The sequence below is a fragment of the Bubalus bubalis genome, chromosome 6 (assembly GCF_019923935.1).
Source record: "Bubalus bubalis isolate 160015118507 breed Murrah chromosome 6, NDDB_SH_1, whole genome shotgun sequence".
In the NCBI taxonomy this organism is placed as follows: Eukaryota; Metazoa; Chordata; class Mammalia; order Artiodactyla; family Bovidae; genus Bubalus; species Bubalus bubalis.
The window spans coordinates 54,345,947-54,366,537 of record NC_059162.1 but is presented as its reverse complement, the minus strand read 5'-3'; the positions used below and the strand labels follow the sequence as shown (position 1 = coordinate 54,366,537).

Below are 20,591 nucleotides of genomic sequence, written 5' to 3'. Positions count from 1 at the left end.
TGGCCTATGTCCTGTCTAAACTACTTTCTGGTCCATCTGAGAGGTGACACAGGTCCCTCCTAATTTTACCCCTCATGTCTTTTATTATCAGTATAATTAGACATTTATATCCTCATGTTTTTACCCATTTGAAAAATGTGATTGTTGCTCTTCCCTCACTGACGTATAAGGGCTCATTATGGCTTAAAGAAATCATCTCCATGCCTGTTCCATGGAGACTTTTTCTCTTATGATTTCTTTTTATACTTTTCTTAAAACTTTTCTATGAATCAACCATTACCCACTAACTTCTTCTCCATTTATTTAAATTAACTGAATCAAAATTAGGACTTCCCTGGTGGCTCAGATGGTAAAGCGTCTGCCTACAATGCGGGAGACCTGGGTTCAATCCCTGAGTCGGGAAGATCCCCTGGAGAAGGAAATGGCAATCCACTCCAGTACTCTTGCCTGGAAAATCCCATGGATGGAGAAGCTTGGTAGGCTACAGTCGATGGGGTCGCAAAGAGTCAACCGAGCGAATTCACTTTCACTTTCAATCAAAATTACTTAGATACTTGGATATCAGGCCCTGATTCTTCAGTAATAACATCTTTTTATTTTTAAACTTTTCTGGGTTGAAACTACAATGGCATATTTCAAAGGTTAACAACTATTATATGAAACCCTTTATAATGTACTTAAGTGGAATTGTCAATTCTTTTATTTATTTATTTTTCTAGATATTTAGTTTATTTATTTATTATTATTATTATTTTTTACTTTACAATATTGTATTGGTTTTGCCATACATCAACATGCATCTGCCATGGGTGTACACGTGTTCCCCATCCTGAACCCCCCTCCCACCTCCCTCCCCTTACCATCCCTCTGGGTCATCTCAGTGCACCAGTCCCAAGCTTCCTGTATCCTGCATCAAACCTGGACTGGTGATGCATTTCTTATATGATATTATACATGTTTTAATGCCATTCTCCCAAATGATCCTTCCCTCCCTCTCCCACAGAGTCCGAAAGACTGTTCTATACATCAGTGTCTCTTTTGCTGTCTCGCATACAGGGTTGTCATTACCATCTTTCTAAATTCCATATATATGCGTTAGTATACTGTATTGGTGTTTTTCTTCCTGGCTTACTTCACTCTGTATAATAGACTCCAGTTTCATTCACCTCATTAGAACTGATTCAAATGTATTCTTTTTAATGGCTGAGTAATACTCCATTGTGTATATGTACCACAGCTTTCTTATCCATTCATCTGCTGATGGACATCTAGGTTGCTTCCATGTCCTGGCTGTTATAAAGAGTGCTGTGATGAACATTGGGGTACACGTGTCTCTTTCGATTCTGGTTTCCTGGATGTGTATGCCCAGCAGTGGGATTGCTGGGTCATATGGCAGTTCTATTTCCAGTTTTTTAAGGAATCTTAAAAAACTGGCTGTACTAGTTTGCATTCCCACCAACAGTGTAAGAGGGTTCCCGTTTCTCCACATCCTCCCCAGCATTTATTGCTTGTAGACTTTTGGATCGCAGCCATTCTGACTGGCATGAAATGGTACCTCATTGTGGTTTTGATTTGCATTTCTCTGCTAATGAGTAGTGTTGAGCATCTTTTCATGTGTTTGTTAGCCATCTGTATGTCTTCTTTGGAGAAATGTCTATTTAGTTCTTTGGCCCATTTTTTGACTGGGTCGTTTATTTTTCTGGAATTGAGCTGCAGGAGTTGCTTGTATATTTTTGAGATTAGTTGTTTGTCAGTTGCTTAATTTGCTATTATTTTCTTCCATTCTGAAGGCTGTCTTTTCGCCTTGCTTATAGTTTCTTTTGTTGTGCAGAAGCTTTTAATTTTAATTAATTCCTATTTGTTTATTTTTGCTTTTATTTCCAATATTCAGGGAGGTGGGTCATAGAGGATCCTGCTGTGATGTATGTTGGAGAGTGTTTTGCCTATGTTCTCCTAAGAGTTTTATAGTTTCTGTCTTATGTTTAGATCTTTAATGCACATAAGATACATCATCCCTATGCACATTGTTAAAGAAAGTCACTTCATAAGGACATTAACACAAAGGTAAAACCTGCCGGGATCCTTAAAGTAGTAAGCATGTATTTTCATTTCTTATATTTATTTGTTGTAGTCTAATTATCTCAATACGTAATTCAGCAGATTTTTTTTGAAAGTCCACATTGAGCAGTTCCCTTTGCACCTGTAAAAAGAAGACAGTACCCTGTTGAAAATATCCAACTGTCATCTTTTTGTATCTAACATGGCATCCGGTCCCATCACTTCATGGGAAATAGATGGGGAAACAGTGGAAACAGTGTGAGACTTTATTTTTGGGGGCTCCAAAATCACTGCAGATGGTGACTGCAGCCATGAAATTAAAAGATGCTTACTCCCTGGAAGAAAAGTTATGACCAACCTAGATAGCATATTCAAAAGCAGAGACATTACTTTGCCAATAAAGGTTTGTCTAGTCAAGGCTATGGTTTTTCCTGTGTTCGTGTATGGATGTGAGAGTTGGACTGTGAAGAAGGCTGAGCGCTGAAGAATTGATGCCTTTGAACTGTGGTGTTGGAGAAGACTCTTGAGAGTCCTTTGGACTGCAAGGAGATCCAACCAGTCCATTCTGAAGGAGATCAGCCCTGGGATTTCTTTGGAAGGAATGATGCTAAAGCTGAAACTCTAGTACTTTGGCCACCTCATGAGAAGAGTTGACTCATTGGAAAAGACTCTGATGCTGGGAGGGATTGGGGGCAGCAGGAGAAGGGGACGACAGAGGATGAGATGGCTGGATGGCATCACTGACTCGATGGACCTGAGTCTGGGTGAACTCCAGGAATTGGTGATGGACAGGGAGGCCTGGCGTGCTGCAATTCATGTGGTCGCAAAGAGTCGGACACGACTGAGCAACTGAACTGAACTGAAAGAACAGTATCTAACAGCCTCAGTAGCTCAGCACATGTGTCTATTTCCCTACTACTTTAGATGCTCTTTGATGAGTTTGTCCAGTATTTCCAAATGTTTGAACATGGTGGGGAGTGAGAGCATCCCTGGTTTAGCTTCCCAGGAATCCTCAACACCATCTCCCTGGGCAAGGAGTAGTTAGGCCTAAGTCAGGACTTAAAACTACCCCACTAATGTGTTCCAGCCCTAAGATTGCACTTTGGGAGGGACTGTAGGAACAGTTAGAACTGGACATGGAACAACAGACTGGTTCCAAATAGGAAAAGGAGTACAGCAAGGCTGTATATTGTCACCCTGCTTATTTAACTTATATGCAGAGTACATCATGAGAAATGCTGGACTGGAAGAAGCACAAGCTGGAATCAAGATTGCCCAGGAGAAATATCAATAACCTCAGATATGAAGATGACACCACCCTTATGGCAGAAAGTGGAGAGGAACTAAAAAGCCTCTTGATGAAAGTGAAAGTGGAGAGTGAAAAAAGTTGGCTTAAAGCTCAACATTCAGAAAACAAAGATCATGGCATCCGGTCCCATCACTTCATGGGAACTAGATGGGGAAACAGTGGAAACAGTGTCAGACTTTATTTTTGGGGGCTCTAAAATCACTGCAGATGGTGACTGCAGCCATGAAATTAAAAGACGCTTACTCCTTGGAATGAAAGTTATGACCAACCTAGATAGCATATTGAAAAGCAGAGACATTACTTTGCCAACAAAGGTTCGTCTAGTCAAGGCTATGGTTTTTCCTGTGGTCATGTATGGATGTGAGAATTGGACTATAAAGAAAGCTGAGCACCAAAGAATTGATGCTTTTGAATGTGGTGTTGGAGAAGACTCTTGAGAGTCCTTTGGACTGCAAGGAGATCCAACCAGTCCATTCTGAAGGAGATCAGCCCTGGGATTTCTTTGGAAGGAATGATGCTAAAGCTGAAACTCCAGTACTTTGGCCACCTCATGAGAAGAGTTGAGTCATTGGAAAAGACTCTGATGCTGGGAGGGATTGGGGGCAGGAGCAGAAGGGGATGACAGAGGATGAGATGGCTTGATGGCATCACTGACTCGATGGACATGAGTCTCAGTGAACTCCAGGAGTTGGTGATGGATAGGGAGGCCTGGCGTGCTGCGATTCATGGGGTCGCAAGGAGTCGGACCCGACTGGGCGACTGAACTGAATTGTAGGTGAATTCTAAATATTTCTCAGTTCCCTTGAGGTAGGGTGACCACATACATGTCATAAATAATGAGGTCTGCTTACTCTCTTTAGGACACCGAAACTCCAGGTTTGGACAAAGAATTCATTTACTCTAGGTGTATAAAGTGAATCAGACAGATCTGGAAATAATGTAGCCATTTTAAGTTTTCAGCATCCTATATTTGGTAGAAGCATAATTGATACTTTTGAGAGCAGATGGAAATATTACAGGTCTTCGATGGTTGTACTGCAAGTCCTAAGTACTCTAAGACTGGGATCCTGTTCATTTAGGGGAAGTTTGACCCTCAGTCCAGGAGCCTGGGCCTTTATTTGTCCCTTCCAAGCCTTAGCACTGCAGAAGATGCTGATTGTTACAGAGGTTAATTCTTCAGCACAATCCACACTGATGTTACATGAAACCTGTCTGGATTTTCTCTGGGATCTGACTATAGGTCATATTTCTGTCCCTTTATTATTGAGAAACTAGCATTTTGTCCATCGGACTCTGCCCACACCCATCTAGACTTACCTTCAGCATGTGCTCCAGCACTTCTTCCTGCTCCCTTAGAAGCTTTTCTCTTTCCATCATGAACTTCTCTTTCAGTTGGGCTATACTTTCCTTGTGGCTTCTCTCTTGTGCCTCCATTTTTTGCTTCTTATCATTCAGTTTCTGTATTAGCAGATCCTGTTTCATCTCTGCTGCTTGTCTTTTGGTATATTCCTCTGTTTCACAAGAGTTTTAAACAAAGAACAGTTATGCTGAGCTATACCTTCCTGAGCTCAAAGACTAAAATGATATTAAATTGGTGGGAAGGAGTCTGACTGTTCCTGCTATCACATCAGACAACGTGCTTTGGTATATGATGTAGACACACTGATTGCATGTACATACAACCCAAACTCCCTTGTTTATTTCCACATGTAGCAGAGAGGATCCACAGAAGAAGAGGAAGCTCTAGTGTCAGAAAGTGTTTCCTCCCAAACCTGCCAAACGGCAGCACAGGAGCCACCTTCCTCTCTGAGAGAGCAGTCCTCCCTGTACCTGCCATGGCTTTGTCCGCATCCGTGAGGGCCTGGTCTGCCTGCAGGATGGCTGCCTCTACTCCTGCCCGTGACTGCAGGAAGCTCTGGAGGATGTGCTTTGCCTGAGGCAACAACAAAGAACAAAGACTTGCCAGGCAACATCAATATAGCATCTTCCTGGGGAAATTATTGTTCAGTGAACCTACAGATTTCTTTGGGATGGTTTTGGTCACCTCCTCCTGTTCAATGTTACACACCTCCATCCATAGCTCTTCAGGCACTCTGTCTAACAGATCTAATCTCTTGAATCTATTTGTCACCTCCACTGTATAATTACCAGGGATTTGATTTAGGTCATAGCTCAATGGCCTAGTAGTTTTCCCTCTGCAAGGGAGAAAGGTAAGTATATACCCAACTGAATGCAGAGTTCCAGAGCATAGCAAGGAGAGATAAGAAGGTTTTCTGACATGGACAATGCAGAGAAATAGAGGAAAACAATAGAATGGGAAAGACTGAGATCTCTTCAATGAAATGGGAGATATCAAGGCAACATTTCATGCAAGGAATGGGCATGATGAAGGACAGAAGCAATAAGGACCTAATCAGAAGCAGAAGAGATTAAGAAGATGTGACAAGAATACATAGGAGAACTATACAAGAAAGGTTTCAATGACCTGGATACCACTTTAGGTGTGGTCACTCACCTAAAGCCAGACATCCTGTACTGTGAAGTCAAATGGGCCTTAGGAAGCATTACTACAAATTAGTGGAGGTGACAGATTCCAGCTGAGCATATTTAAAATCCTAAAAGATGATGCTGTTAAAGTGCTGCCCTCACTACATCAGCAAATTTGGAAAAGAACAGTGGCCTGGAAAAGGTCAGTTTTCATTCCAACCCCAAAGAAGGGCAATGTCAAAGAAGGTTCAAACTACCACACAATTGCGCTCATTTCAGATGCTAGCAAATGCTCAAAATCTTTCAAGCTAGGCTTCAGCATTACATGGACCAGGAACTTACAGATGTATAAGTAGGGTTTCAAAGAGGTCAAATTGCCAACATTTGTTGCATCACGGAGAAAGCAAGGGCATTGCAGAAAATAATCTACTTCTGCTTCATTGACTATGCTAAAGCCTTTGACCGTGAGGATCACAACAAAGTGTGGAAAATTCTTCAAGAGGTGGGATTACCAGTCCACCTTATCTGTCCCTTGAAAAACGTGTATTCAAATCAAGAAGCAATGGTTAGTTTGAAACAAACTGGTTCAAAGTTGGGAAAGGAGTATGTGAAGGCTATATATTGTCTCTCTGCTTATTTAACTGACATGCAGAGTACATCGTGTGAAATGTTGGGCTGGATGAAGCACAAGCTGAAATCAAGATTGCTGGGCAAAATATCAACAACCTCAGATATGCCTGTGATACCAATCTAATGGCAGAAAGTGAAGAGGAACTAAAGAGCCTCATGAGGGTGAAAGAGGAGAGTGGAAAAAGCTGGCTTAAAATCTAACATTAAAAAAAAAAAAAACTAAGATCATGGCATCCAGTCCCATTGCTTCATGGCATATAAAAGGGGAAAAAGTGGAAGCAGACAGATTTTATTTTCCTGGGCTCTAAAATCACTGTGGATGATGAGTGCAAAAAATGAAATTAAATATGCTTCTTCCTTGGAAGGAAAGCTATGACCAACCTAGACAGTGTATTAAAAAGCAGAGACATCACTTTGCAAAAAGAGGTATATAGTCAAAGCTATGGTTTTTCTAGTAGTCAAGTACAGATGTGAGAGTTGGACCCTAAAGAAGGCTGAACACTGAAGAACCGATTCTTTCAAACTGTGATACTGCAGAAGACTCTTGAGAGTCCCTTGGATAGCAGGAGATCATACTAGTCAATCCTAAAGGAAATCAGCCCTGAATATTCTTTGGGAGGACTGATGCTGCAGCTGAAGCTCTAATACTTGGGCAACGTGATGTAGAGAGCTGACCCACTGAAAAGGACCCTGATGCTGGGAAAGACTGAAGGCAGGAGGAGAAGCTGGCAACAAGATGAGATGTTTAGGTAACATTGCTGACTCAGTGGACATAAATTTGTGCAAACTCAAGGATATGGTGGACAGAGAAGCCTGGCATGCTGCAGTCCATGTGATTACAGAGTCAGACATGACTTAGTGACTGAACAACAGCAACGACCCTCCAGGTTTGACCCTGTAAATTCCTCACCTTTCTTCAGACCCCAAAATGGTTATAGATGCCAGAATTATGTGCAGCTGTAAAAACACTCATCCTCCACTGTTTGCAACTGCTCTAGCTGCACATTGCTTTCGTTCTGACTCATGCTCACTCACCCTTTCTTTATTAAGTTATCATTTATTGTCATTTCAACTTGTAGCTTTTGCCTCCTTCTCCAGGAAGCTTTCTTAAGCTTTATTCTGAGTTCTGAATGGCTGCCAAGAACCTAACAGCTACCCTATCAGCACTACCACTTGATAGATATGTGACATTAGGTAACTGAGTTCCTTTCCCTTATGTCATACTTATCAATTTTGTAATGAAGATGATAGCAGTATCTAATCTATATTATTCTGAGGACTAAATCGATGGTCTAACCGAAACACCTAAAGACACTGGAAGTAGTGAGTGCTCAACATACGTCAGTCATCATCACTACCACTACATTCGTCCCTGTCACCATCTCTATCAGTGTGTACCTGTATGATAATCACTACCACCATATCCAATGGCTATTTATGTGTCCTCAGGTAAGATTATAAACTTCTTGAGAACAACAACTTTTCTTTAATTTCCCCTACACTTTGCAGAAAGTCCATTTTGGGGGTACTCATTTAAAATTTTTATTATTTTATTTTTTACACAATTTTTAAAGGTTATACTCTATTTATAGTTAATGCAAAATATTGGCTATATTTCCTGTATTTTACAATATATCTTTGTAGCCTATCTTACACCCAGCCACTTGCACCTCCCACCCTCACTCCTATATTGCCGCCATTCCACGTTAGTAACCACTAATTTGTTCTCTATATCTGTGAGTCTTCTTCCATTCAGTTATAATAACAAGTTTGTTGTATTTTTTGGATTTCACATGTAAGTGATATCATACAGTATTTGTCTTTCTCTGTCTGACATTGCTTTGAGAATAATGCCCTCCAAGTCCATCCAGGTTGCCACAAATGGCAAAATTTCATTCTTTTTGATAACTGAGTAGCATTCCAGTATATGCACACTCCACATCTCCTTTATCCATTCATCTGTTGATGGACACTTATGTTGCTTCCATGTCTCAGCTATTGTAAGTAATGCTGCTATGAACATTGGGATGCTGGTATCTTTTTGATTTAGGGTTTTTTCAAAACCTATTACAGTGTTTGCTAATTGAAAGGAATGTTCTCTTTCATCTAGATTCTTGATAATAGATCCTGTCTTTGAGAAGAACTAGTTTTTTTTTTAAAGAAAGTGAAAGTGTTAGTCACTCAGTCATGTCCGACTCCTTGTGCACCCATGGACTGTATGTAGCCCATGAGGCTCCTGTATCCATGGAATTGTCCAGGCAAGAATACTGGAGTGGGTTGCCATTTCCTCCTCCAGGGGATCTTCCCAACCCTGGGATTGAACCTGGATCTCCAAGCAGCTGCCAAATTGTGGATATAAAAACTAAAAGTGTAGCAATACCACCATGCTCTGCTTTCTCTACAAAAATGGTGCTATGGTCTTAGAATTTCAAAAGAACCAGCAAAGACACTTTGACTCCAATCTTCTGTTCTTTCCCAATCCCCTTACTCCTCACCTTAACTCCTTTCCTGGGAATGAGTTTATAGTTCTCTTCAAACCTGTTCCTTGCTTCTAAGTAGCGACGGTGTCCTCCAGGGACAGAGAAAGTTCCTTCTGAAATACTCTTCATCAAGGGGTCTGAAAGCTTCTTAAGCTCAGCCTGACAATACTTAACAGATGCTTCTTCATCTTGCAGCAAGAAATTTTCTTTCTTTTTCTTGATCATGACCTGTCAAGGAAATGAAGAGAAATTCAGTAGAAAGAAGCTGTTAGAAGAGAAGGTCCAACTGTGATCCTCTTGAAGGAAGCAGTCGCACAACATCAAGGCACATGAGAAACAGAATAATAGATACAAAGTCAGGAGACTAGTTTTAGCTCTAGATCTGACCAACTTTCTGTGTGACTTATAGGAAGTCTCTAAACGCTGTTGGCTTAGTCTCAATATCTGTGAACTGATGGATTGGCAGCTGTGAATTCCATTGTTCTTTAACAGTAATAGGATTAATTGTGATCCACCCATCAACAATGAAAAATGGAAAGCTCAATTATGACTTGAAGTAGGGCTTCCTATGCAACCTAGATGCTATAGCTAAAGATATATATTAATACATAGCGAATCAATTGCCTAACTTAATGAGTTAAGTATACACAACAGAATTTTGAACTCTTTCTGAATTGTTGCTTCATTGAGGGGTTGAGTGTATGAAAATATAGGAATTTTATTTTTCACTTTTGTACATATAACTATAATTGATCTGATTTTCCTCTAAGATTTTTTAACTGGGAGGATGGACAAAGGTAGACTAAAAGACAAAGTTTCTGCGAATATGCCAATGGTAAGCAGAATTATGATCACCAAGGATTTTCTCCCTGGTATGCACATACCTGGACCTGTGAGTAAGTTGAACATTGATCATATGTTTCTGTTCAGTTGAGTTGCTCAGTCGTGTCCGACTCTTTGAGACCCCATGAATTGCAGCACGCCAGGCCTCCCTCTCCAACACCAACCCTGGAGCCCACCCAAACTCATGTCCATTGAGTCGGTGATACCATCCAACCATCTCATCCTCTGTCGTCCCCTTCTCCTCCTGCCCTCAATCTTTCCCAGCATCAGGGTCTTTTCCAATGAGTCAGCTCTTTGCATCAGGTGGCCCAAGTATTGGAGTTTCAGCTTCAACATCAGACCCTCTAATGAACACCCAGGACTGATCTCCTTTAGGATGGACTGGTTGGATATCCTTGCAGTCCAAGGGACTCTCAAGAGTCTTCTCCAACACCACAGTTCAAAAGCATCAATTTTCAGCGCTCAGCCTTCTTCACAGTCCAACTCTCACATCCATATATGACCACAGGAAAAACCATAGCCTTGACTAGATGGACCTTTGTTGGCAAAGTAATGTCTCTGCATTTTAATATGCTGTCTAGGTTGGTCATAACTTTCCTTCCAAGGAGCAAGCAACTTTTAATTTCATGGCTGCAATCACCATCTGCAGTGATTTTGGAGCCCAGAAAAATAAAGTCTGTCACTCTTTCCACTGTTTCCCCATCTATATGCCATGAGGTGATGGGACTGGATGCCATGATCATAGTTTTCTGAATGTTGAGCTTTAAGCCAACTTTTTCACTCTCCTCTTTCACTTTCATCAAGAGGCTCTTCAGTTCTACTTCACTTTCTGTTATAAGGGTGGTGTTATCGGCCTATCTGAGGTTATTGATATTTCTCCCGGTAATCTTGATTCCAGCTTGTGCTTCATCCAGCCCAGTGTTTCTCATGAGGTACTCTGCATAGAAGTTAAATAAGCAGGGTGACAATATACAGCCTTGACGTACTCCTTTTCCTATTTGGAACCAATCTGTTGTTCCATGTCCAGTTCTAACTGTTGCTTCCTGACCTGCATGCAGGTTTCTCAAGAGGCAGGTCAAGTGGTCTGGTATTCCCATCTCTTTCAGAATTTTCCACAGTTTATTGTGATCCACACAGTCAAAGGCTTTGGCATAGTCAATAAAGCATAAATAGATGTTTTTCTGGAACTCTCTTGCTTTTTCAGTGATCCAGCGGATGTTGGAGCTGAAACTCCAATACTTTGGTCACCTGATGAGAAGAGTTGACGCATTTGAAAAGACCCTGATGCTGGGAAAGATTGAGGGCAGTAGGAGAAGGGGACGACAGAGGATGAGATGGTTGGATGGCATCATCTACTCGATGGCCATGGGTTTGGGTGGGCTCTGGGTTGGTGATGGACAGGGAGGCCTGGCATGCTGCAGTTCTTGGGTTCTCAATGAGTCAAACCGACTAAGTGACTGAACTGAACTGAACTGAATGGTTTAGTGTTTTTCCCCACTTTCTTCAATTTAAGTCTGAATTTGGCAATAGGGAGTTCATGATCTGAGCCACAGTCAGCTCCCGGTCTTGTTTTTGTTGACTGTACAGACCTTCTCCATTTTTGGCTGCAAAGAATATAATCAATCTGATTTGGGTGTTGGCCATCTGGTGATGTCCATGTACAGCATCGTTGCTTGTGTTGTTGGAAGAGGGTGTTTGCTGTGACCAGAGCATTCTCTTGGCAAAACTCTATTAGCCTTTAGATTATGTTGTATAGTGTAGGATACTTTAAAAAGTAGAGATGACCCTAGTGGACATTATCTAATCACTTAAGTCTTTCACATGTAGTCTTCTCCTGTTGGTGGCAGAAGAAGTAATCAGAGAGATTAGAAAGAAAAGAAGAATACAGGGCACCATTGCTGGCCCAAAGATGGAACAGGGTGGTTATCCAGAGCCCATATGAGTGCTGAAGAAAGATATAGTCACATATTTACATGCAGGGATGACAATGTGGCTTATACATGGTTTAAATTAAACTTTATGCTAAATACAATAATCTGTTTGTGGCCTATCAAGCATGCATTTACATCTGCTTCAATCATTAAAGGAATATATTTAAAAATCAAAATGGAATAACTTGTGCAGAAATTCAAAACTAAGCTTGGTGGCCATTGTGGATGTGGTTTCAGGCATGTTTCTGCATCACTGAGAACTTGAATCTCCTGAACTTTATCACACTCAAGGATGCCACCATCCATTCCCAAAACAGTATCTGCTATCATAGCAACTGGAAGGTGAAAACTTATGGTCTCAAAGACCCCATTGTAAATAGGCAATGGTTTCAGACTCCAAACAATCTTTTAACAAGCACTCTTACTTCTTTCCAACTCCAGTCTTAATTCTTAACAAATACTACAGGTAGTTTTGTGGGTTTTGCCTATATTGAGGGTTTTGCAGCCCCCCCTCCCTGCACCCATTTTGGAGTCCAGTGGAGCACAATTCAAATGCTTCTTGTATGTGTATCTTCAGGGCTCTAGTCCTCATTTGGCTCAAATCATGTTCTTCTTATCCTATGATAAACTGTTTGCTGTTTATTCCTGGGAGTATTACTAAGCCCTTTGAGCCTTTTCCCCTTCCATCTTGTTGTACACAGAGCACATCACCTGTACACCCTGAGCTGGAATCTAACCTGAAGAATTTTGAGCTGATAATTGTGTGTTGTTTTAAACAGTTAAGTACAGGGTAATTTGTTTACAGTAGAAAATAAAGGGGCCAGTTTTTAGGAAAAGGGATGGAATAGCCTGTAGAATCCTGTCTTTCACATGAATCTAAACTCCTTTTACAAATGAGAAGCATGAATACCACAGGTAAAAAGCAGGAGCCTAAGCATGTTTCTAGAAGAAAAGGTATCAGGAAGGCTATATTCTAGGCTACATTACCAGAAGTTTCTTCTGGAAATCCTTCTTTTCATCCTTGATGGAGTGCTTCATGAAGACTGCAATGGCTTCCTTCTCACAGGCTGCGTGCACCTCCAGCAGCTCCTGGAGCGTGTCTGTGGGGAGGCTCAGTCTCTTGGTCATCTGCTCACTGTAGTGGCCAGCTGCCTTCTGCACGGCTGCTGAGTTCTATAGCTGAGCCAGAGTTGTCACCGCGTTCTCCAGACAAGGAACTGATCCACTGTTGCTGGCATTTACGTAGGCCTCCACCAGAGTCCCCAACCCTGAATAACACATTATATTTTGAAAATAAACAGAACATTCTCCCTTGTTTTATGAACTTTAGATCAATAGTCTTAAAATTACTAAAGTTTATTGACTTTGAGGTTTTCTTTCTTCTTTTTATTTTCCTCATCTTCATCCTTATCTTCATCATTATATCCTCCACCTTCTATAACTTTCTTATAGTAACATCACTGTGTCTCCCATTCACGCTATTTTATAGTTCTCAGTTCATCACAATCCAGTATTAACTGAATTATCTCAAACAGTATGTTCAAGGTTCTCCTGTAACACTTTTCCCATTGTAATAAAATACAAAGAACTTATATATATGTGAGCAAACTGCATATTTTGTGAACACTATTTCCAAATGAAAATGTAGTGCCACATGCAAAAATGTCAAAAATTTCCAGACCATGATACAAACTTTAAAGCAAGCAGCCCCATCTCAGCACAGGGCACTAAGTGACTGCCCCATTGACATGAGTATGAAGCCAGCACTACATAAGATTATATTTAGACTTCTTTCTCAGACTCTCAATGAGTTTACATGGATTCATGACCTACTACTTATTATTGATTCATGTAAATTCACAGAATACCTTGCATATCCTCACTAGAAACACTTATCCACTCAGTGGTTCATCACCATAAATATGTGTATCCTTAACATATCTTTAGTGTAATATTGGGTTGGCCAAAATGTTTTATTGGGTTTTTCCAAAATATCTTACTGAAAAACCTGAAAGAGCATTCTGGCCAACCCAACAGTTTCATGAGATCTGGTATGCTTCAAAAAAGTCTCATAAAGGGCAATTTTAATGAAGAAGCATGCATTTCTATGTGGGGATGAATATCCGATTTTCCAAATTATATAGAGAACATAGTTAGTAAAGAAAAAAAAGAAGAAAGCAGCATTATTGACAATCCCAGAGAACATTTACAACTTCAACTCCACCACACATTCCTCAACCACTGTGAATCACAGAGAGACATGCTGTAGCAAAGGAGGCTCACTTTTCCCAGTGATAGTGATTCCCTCTTTTAAGGTCTTGGTCTTTGCATGGGTATAGATATATGAGCAGAAAACTTTTGACTGCTTCTTGAAATTCTCATCCAGTTCGTTGTCTGGTATTTCCTCAAGATGGAGTAATTGTTTCCTGTTACTTGCAGGGCGGTCAAAGATGAAACACTTCCGTTTGGGAAAGAACTTCTTAATACACTCTCTGGGTAAGTTGGAATTTTGAATTTGGTGATTTTCATCTGCAAAAGCGGAAAAGAACAATCAAAGAAGAGACAGACTCTTGGTAAGGGTGCTGAGGACTTTGATTTCCAGGAATTTTTGCAATCATTCTAATGCCTATGCCTATAAATCTTTTCTATTTGAAAATCAACCTTACACTAATCTACCATCAGTTCAGTTCAGTTCAGTCGCTCAGCTGTGTCCGACTCTTTGTGACCCCATGAATTGCAGCACACCAGGCCTCCCTGTCCATCACCAATTCCCACAGTTCACTCAAACTCATGTCCATCGAGTCAGTGATGCCATCCAGCCATCTCATCTTCTGTCGTCCTCTTCTCCTCCTGCCCCCAATCCTTCCCAGCATCAGAGTCTTTTCCAATGAGTCAACTCTTTGCATGAGGTGGCCAAAGTACCGGAGTTTCAGCTTTTGCATCATTCCTTCCAAAGAACACCCAGGACTGATCTCCTTTAAATGAACTGGTTGGATCTCCTTACAGTCCAAGGGACTCTCAAGAGTCTTCTCCAACACCACAGATCAAAAGCATCAATTCTTCTGCACTCATCTTTCTTTATAGTCCAACTCTCACATCCATACATGACCACTGGAAAAACCATAGCCCTGACTAGACGGACCTTTGTTGGCAAAGTAATGTCTCTGCTTTTGAATATGCTATCTAGGTTGGTCATAGCTTTCCTTCCAAGGACTAAGCGTCTTTTAATTTCATGGCTGCAATCACCATCTACAGTGATTTTGGAGCCCCCCAAAATAAAGTTAAATAAGTTAAAGTTATCTACCATAGAAACTCTATTTTTATACTGAGCCAAGATTAAAGGAAATACTTTTGGGGAGGAAAAAGAACTGTTTATACCAACTGAACAAACTTTAGTTTTCCTCAGCCATTGCATAGTGTGCACTGGATCAATTATTTATTAGGTGCTTCTTGAAAGTTAAGCCAATCCAAAATCTGTCAAAAACACTATTTTGATGTTACAGTCTCCATTTCAGACATGAAAAGTGACGGTGGAAATAAAGATATTCACAATATATCTGGGAAGGAAATCACATTGGGAACAAATGATATACAGGAAAGAAACGCTTTATAAAATGGAAAAAAATGCACATTCTATAAATATGTTTTGAGATTACTTTAGCATACACAATCTCATGGTTAGATTGGCCTAAACGAAATCAGGACACTCCGTCAGTGCTCTGCAATACTTTCTATCGGATGTGACAGTATCATACAGAGGGATTTGGGGCATATATCATCAGTTCAATAAATATTTATGGAAAGGGTAAGTATATGATTAAACAAAGTCAATATTGCTTCTAGGTACCACCTATTATTCTCTCTGCTAAATATAATCTGAGTAACCAACTTAGTATATGAATATGACATATACCATGTAAGAGAGGTTATATGTGGCTCAATCGTAAAGAATCCATCTGCCAGTGCAGGAGACATGATAGATGTGAGTTCAATCCCTGGGTATGGGAGAACCCCAGAGGAGGAATTGGCAACCCACTCCACTATTCTTGCCTGGAAAATCTCAAGGACATAGGAGCCTGGCAGGCTACAGTCCATAGAGTCAAAAAGAGTCAAACATGACTGAGCAACTGAGCACACGAGCATGCATGTACATATGGTGTAAGTCTCTAGAATGAAGAGTATGATGTTATGAGAAAGCCTTTGAAGTCTGATAGTCTCACTGGAAGGATGTAGCAATGCTTTTCTTTTGACTGAATTAGAGTATAAATAGTTTCTCTATTAAGAATATATCTAAATAGGGTAATAAAAAACACTCTGTGAAATGTATCAATATTTCACAAACTAATCCTTTTATTTACCTTATGATTCTACATCTACCAGTTTCAATTTGATGGGTTATTTTTCTCAAACAGGAAAAAAGAAGCACTTAATATATGATACAATATGTGAGACTTTTTCTGCATATTAACTTTTCTAAAATCGTTTGTTTAATACTAGATTCTAAATTTCCTCAGTGAGCTTATGCTCTGGCCTCTGAAGTTCTTCCAGTAACAATAATGACTGGAGCCACCCACCAGTCATTCACTAGACACCATTAGCATGGCCTCATTCCAACCCCAAATTAAGAGTGACATCAAGTGCTGAATATCAGGGCTCTTGATCCCACTTCCTACTGAGCTTTCTACCACCTTGCCCCTGTTCTGATACCTGGAATCAACTTCAAGGCATTCTCCAGGTACTCATCTTCAGTGATGGGGTTTCCATCAAACTCCAGCTCCAGCATGAAATCCCGCACAGTCCAGACAAAGTCTGGAAAGAATCTCACAAACTCGACTGAGTCCTGTACATCATCAGAGATGGGAGATGATTTGATTCTGATCAGCTCTGTTAATTCAGTCACATAGCTGGGATCTTAGGTAAGGAAAAAGAAGCACTCTCCAACAAAATTTCCAGATCCTACCCCAAAGCAAGTTTTACAAATATTCTCTTTTAAAATTTGCCCCATTTTACCATCTCATCAATCAACAGAATGGAGTCATGGAAAAGGAGAAACGGTGTCAGTTGCTATTCCCATAAACTCAATGAAATGTGCTAGTTCAGCTCTGGAAGGATACTGCAGCTGTTCCAGGGCCTGGTGGTTGATGGTGCCCATGCTGTTGTAGATACAGGTACTGCTCAGGAGCACGGCCAGGGCAAAGATCCATGAGTCATTTTTGGAGTCACCCTAGAAAGTACATTACAGGGTGAGGACACTACTCATGCTCTCATTCAATTGTTCATTTGCTGTTACAGCAGACTGTAACTCAATAGGAAGGCAAGCAACATAAATTTTCATCTCAGTTCAGTTCAGTGGCTCAGTCGTGTCTGACTCTTTGCGACCCCATGGACTATATGCAAATCTTTCTGGTGTTGATATTGACCCATCTAAGATCTTTTGTGTGATTAGCTATTAGCAGAAGTGAATGACATCTTATATATGTTTGAATGTTTCCTATAGCACCTGGAACATAGAAGTTTTCCAGTAGAAAGTGGACAAGGATTCCTTTGCAACATTTTCTAGATCATGATGGATATTAGGAATAGAAATACTAATCAATTAAATTCAACTACTAACTGTTCATCTAGATAAAGGAGACACTCATTTGCTTACTTGAATATAAAGTTCCACATAATAATCCCTACCCTAGAGAGATGGCTTTCTGGAGGGTCAGATATATATGGGAACATACATATTTATCCACGATGATAAACAACTCAGTGTGGAACCAAATATGTTGCTGTAATAGACAAAGGAATAATACCACAAAGACAGAAAAAAAAAAATACTCTGTGCATTCAGAGCCAAGAGTGATTGTGTCTTACAGTGATGTGATGACATGAAGTTGAAAAGAACTGAGCATTAAAGAATTGACAGAAACTTCCCTGATAGCTAGTTGGTAAAGAATTTGCCTGCAATGTGGGATAGTAAAGAATCTTCCTAGAATGCGGGAGACCTGGGTTTGATCCCTGGGTTTCAAAGATCCCCTGGAGAAGGGAAAGGCTACCCAGTCCAGTATGCTGGCCTGAAGAATTCCATGGACTCTATAATCTATGGGGTCACAAAGAGTTGGACACGACTGAGGGCTTTCATTTCAGGAACCATGCAAGTGGAAGGACCCACAGAAGCTGATCATGATTGCCAGAAATTGTGGTTATATAGAGGTATTACCAGGTTGTTTTATTTGGCTGAAGTGGTGTTACCCATGTAGTAGTAGATAATGAGGTGGAAAATGATATTCACAACAAGTCATGAGTGACTTTGGAACTGATTTATATGTATACTGCCCATTCCAGAATTCTTGGGCTTCCCTGGTGGCTCAGACGGTAAAGAATCTGCCTGCAATACAGGAGACCTGGGTTTGATCCCTGGGTCCAGAAGATCCCCTGGAAAAGGGAATGGCTACCCACCCCAGTATCCCTGCCTGGAGAATTCCGTGGACAGGGGAGCCTGGCTGGCTACAGTCTATGGGGTTACAAAGAGTTGGACATGACTGAGTGACTAACACTTTCACTTTTTTCACTTTTTTTACATTACAGATACTGAGACCAGCAAGTGGTTCTGCTGCTATCAGTGTGCAGTTTGCTGTGCACTGGTTTATGGCAAGTGAGGTTAGATAAAGGAGGCAGGTTATGCAAACTACAATCTATTATGAATCATAGACCATCTTGGGTTGACACTAATATGATTACTGAATAAATTAAATTTTAATTTATAATTCAGAATTCATGAATTCATGTCCTAGCTCTTTTATGCAGTGATGAAACCCAAGATTCAATGCTCCTATATTTAATTTAGATGCAGATTAATACTAATAAGGAGAAAAAAACTGATTGTAACTAACACTAAAGTCAAAATCTCTAAAATTATCCCATTTACAAAGCTTTTCAGTTACGAGTTCACTGACAATGCCCAGAGCCTTGGACTAAAATGTTCCTGGTATAGAAGGAAATTTTCTGGAGATTTAAAATATATATATATATTTATATATATATATATTTATATATATATTTATATATATATAATAGACTTTTGTTAAATAGAGTTTTAAATTTTATTTATTTTTAAAAATGTTATTTTATTAAATATATTTTTTATTAAAATAGATTTTTATTCAGAGAAACTCTATTTCATGGTTTCTACTTACAACCCCATCAACTCCACAGCTCTCAACTAGTAGAGCCCATTGTTCCCATGGGTTATAGCTTCTACTGGACTATAACTATAGTCTTTCACCACTATAACTGGTGGAAGACTGGTTATCGTCTTCTGACTATAGCCAGACTTCCACCAGTCTAGCTTTCACCAGATTTCCCAAACTAACAACTGGTATAGGTTATCACTTTGTGTAAACATGGTTCCGTGTGCTGATAACACTGCATATTTCTAACCTCCCCAACTGAGCTCTGAGCCTTTAGCTCCATCACTCTGATACCTGTTGCATTTAACAAAAAGCCCTGGGATTCAGATACCCAATAAATATTTATTAACTTGTATCTTTCATCTCCCCTGGAGGAGGTCATGGCAACCCACTCCAGTATTCCTGCCTGGAGAATCCCCATGGACAGAGGAGCCGGGTGGGTTACAGTCCATGTGGTTGCAAAGAATCCGTCACAACTGAGCAACTAAGCAACAGCACAGCACATTTTTTGTCTCAGTGCTGAAAATAAGAAGATCTATCTATAATAACCAAACTATTGAACTTATTATAGAATAAATTCAAGCAAAGGATTTTTAGCCTCATTATTCACAGTTTTATTTGCATAATTTGATTGGGACATGTCATAAAAATTGAACAGAGGTGGGAAATTGAAATGTAAGTAGAGTAAGGAATAAAGAAGATTCCCCGCCTTACCTTTTCCATATCACCCAGACCCTCAGTGTCCAGAAGGACCAGGGTGTGGTTCTCCTTGGAGGGGTGGGGCACACATCACATCCAGATTCCCTTGGTTTCAGACTGCACTGTGGAGCCCAGACAGAAACCTGCACAGAAAGAGGAGGAAGCAACGCACAGTAAGACCAGAGAGTTCAGGCTACCCAGGGGTTGCTTTGGGTGAAATGGTTGGAATGTGAGTGCCTGGGTTGGGGACAGGTGTTTCCATTTCAGCAAGGACAAGTGCTACACATACTCAGGACCTTCCCAAGAAATATTTAATGTCCCTTATTCACCTTCTAACATTAGTGGCTCATACTGTGTCACATTAAGAGGTCAGTGTAAACTCTGTTAACCTTTCTAGTTATCTGATATTGAAGAGCTCCCATATCCTCCCCTTTCTGATGGAGTCCCACCAGTACCAGTAGGAGATCAGGAGTAAGCCTCCTGTTCCCCTGGCTTCCACCCTCATGAGCCACGTTGTCCCAGCGCCTCTGTTCCTCTACCTTGACCACATCTCCTTTTGTTTAGCTCCATCTAGTAGCTCTGGTCTTTGTCACATTCTGGAATCCATTCATTGCTTGCTTCTTCACACTACAGAAGATACAAAGGCTACATGGCCATTGTTCCTGCCACCCTCTGACTACTTCTGCATCCTTCATTGATTCCTTTTGCTCTGCTTGTTCCTTTGTGATTGTTTCTTCATTAAACATCTTGATTTACCCCTTAAGTGACTGCTATATGTCCTTCCAGGACCTGGACTGATATAGCACCTCTTGATAGATTTGTTTTTCCTTCCCTTCCTCCCTGTATTTTCCTCATTTCTGTTCTCCTCTTCAATAAATGATGAATTCTTCATTCATTGACTCGAGGTTGCTAATAATACAGCAGTGAATCAGAAAAGACCCATGAGAATTGTTTGCCCTTCTTTCTAGAGTCTTAA

The 20,591-nt window shown here is 40.5% G+C and overlaps 1 protein-coding gene across 1 annotated transcript; it reads right to left on the bottom strand.

The window, feature by feature from the left end:
* Positions 1-1,872: 1,872 nt before the first annotated feature.
* On the bottom strand, positions 1,873-19,654 carry LOC123334067 (guanylate-binding protein 4-like). The gene is given in 9 exon segments (XM_045166104.1): positions 1,873-2,200; positions 4,685-4,878; positions 5,198-5,300; positions 8,980-9,192; positions 12,726-13,006; positions 14,022-14,267; positions 16,446-16,642; positions 16,853-16,962; positions 19,631-19,654. Coding segments are annotated over 9 exon segments (1,470 nt in total). The 5' UTR covers positions 19,640-19,654; the 3' UTR covers positions 1,873-2,083.
* Between the last annotated feature and the right edge of the window lie 937 nt (positions 19,655-20,591).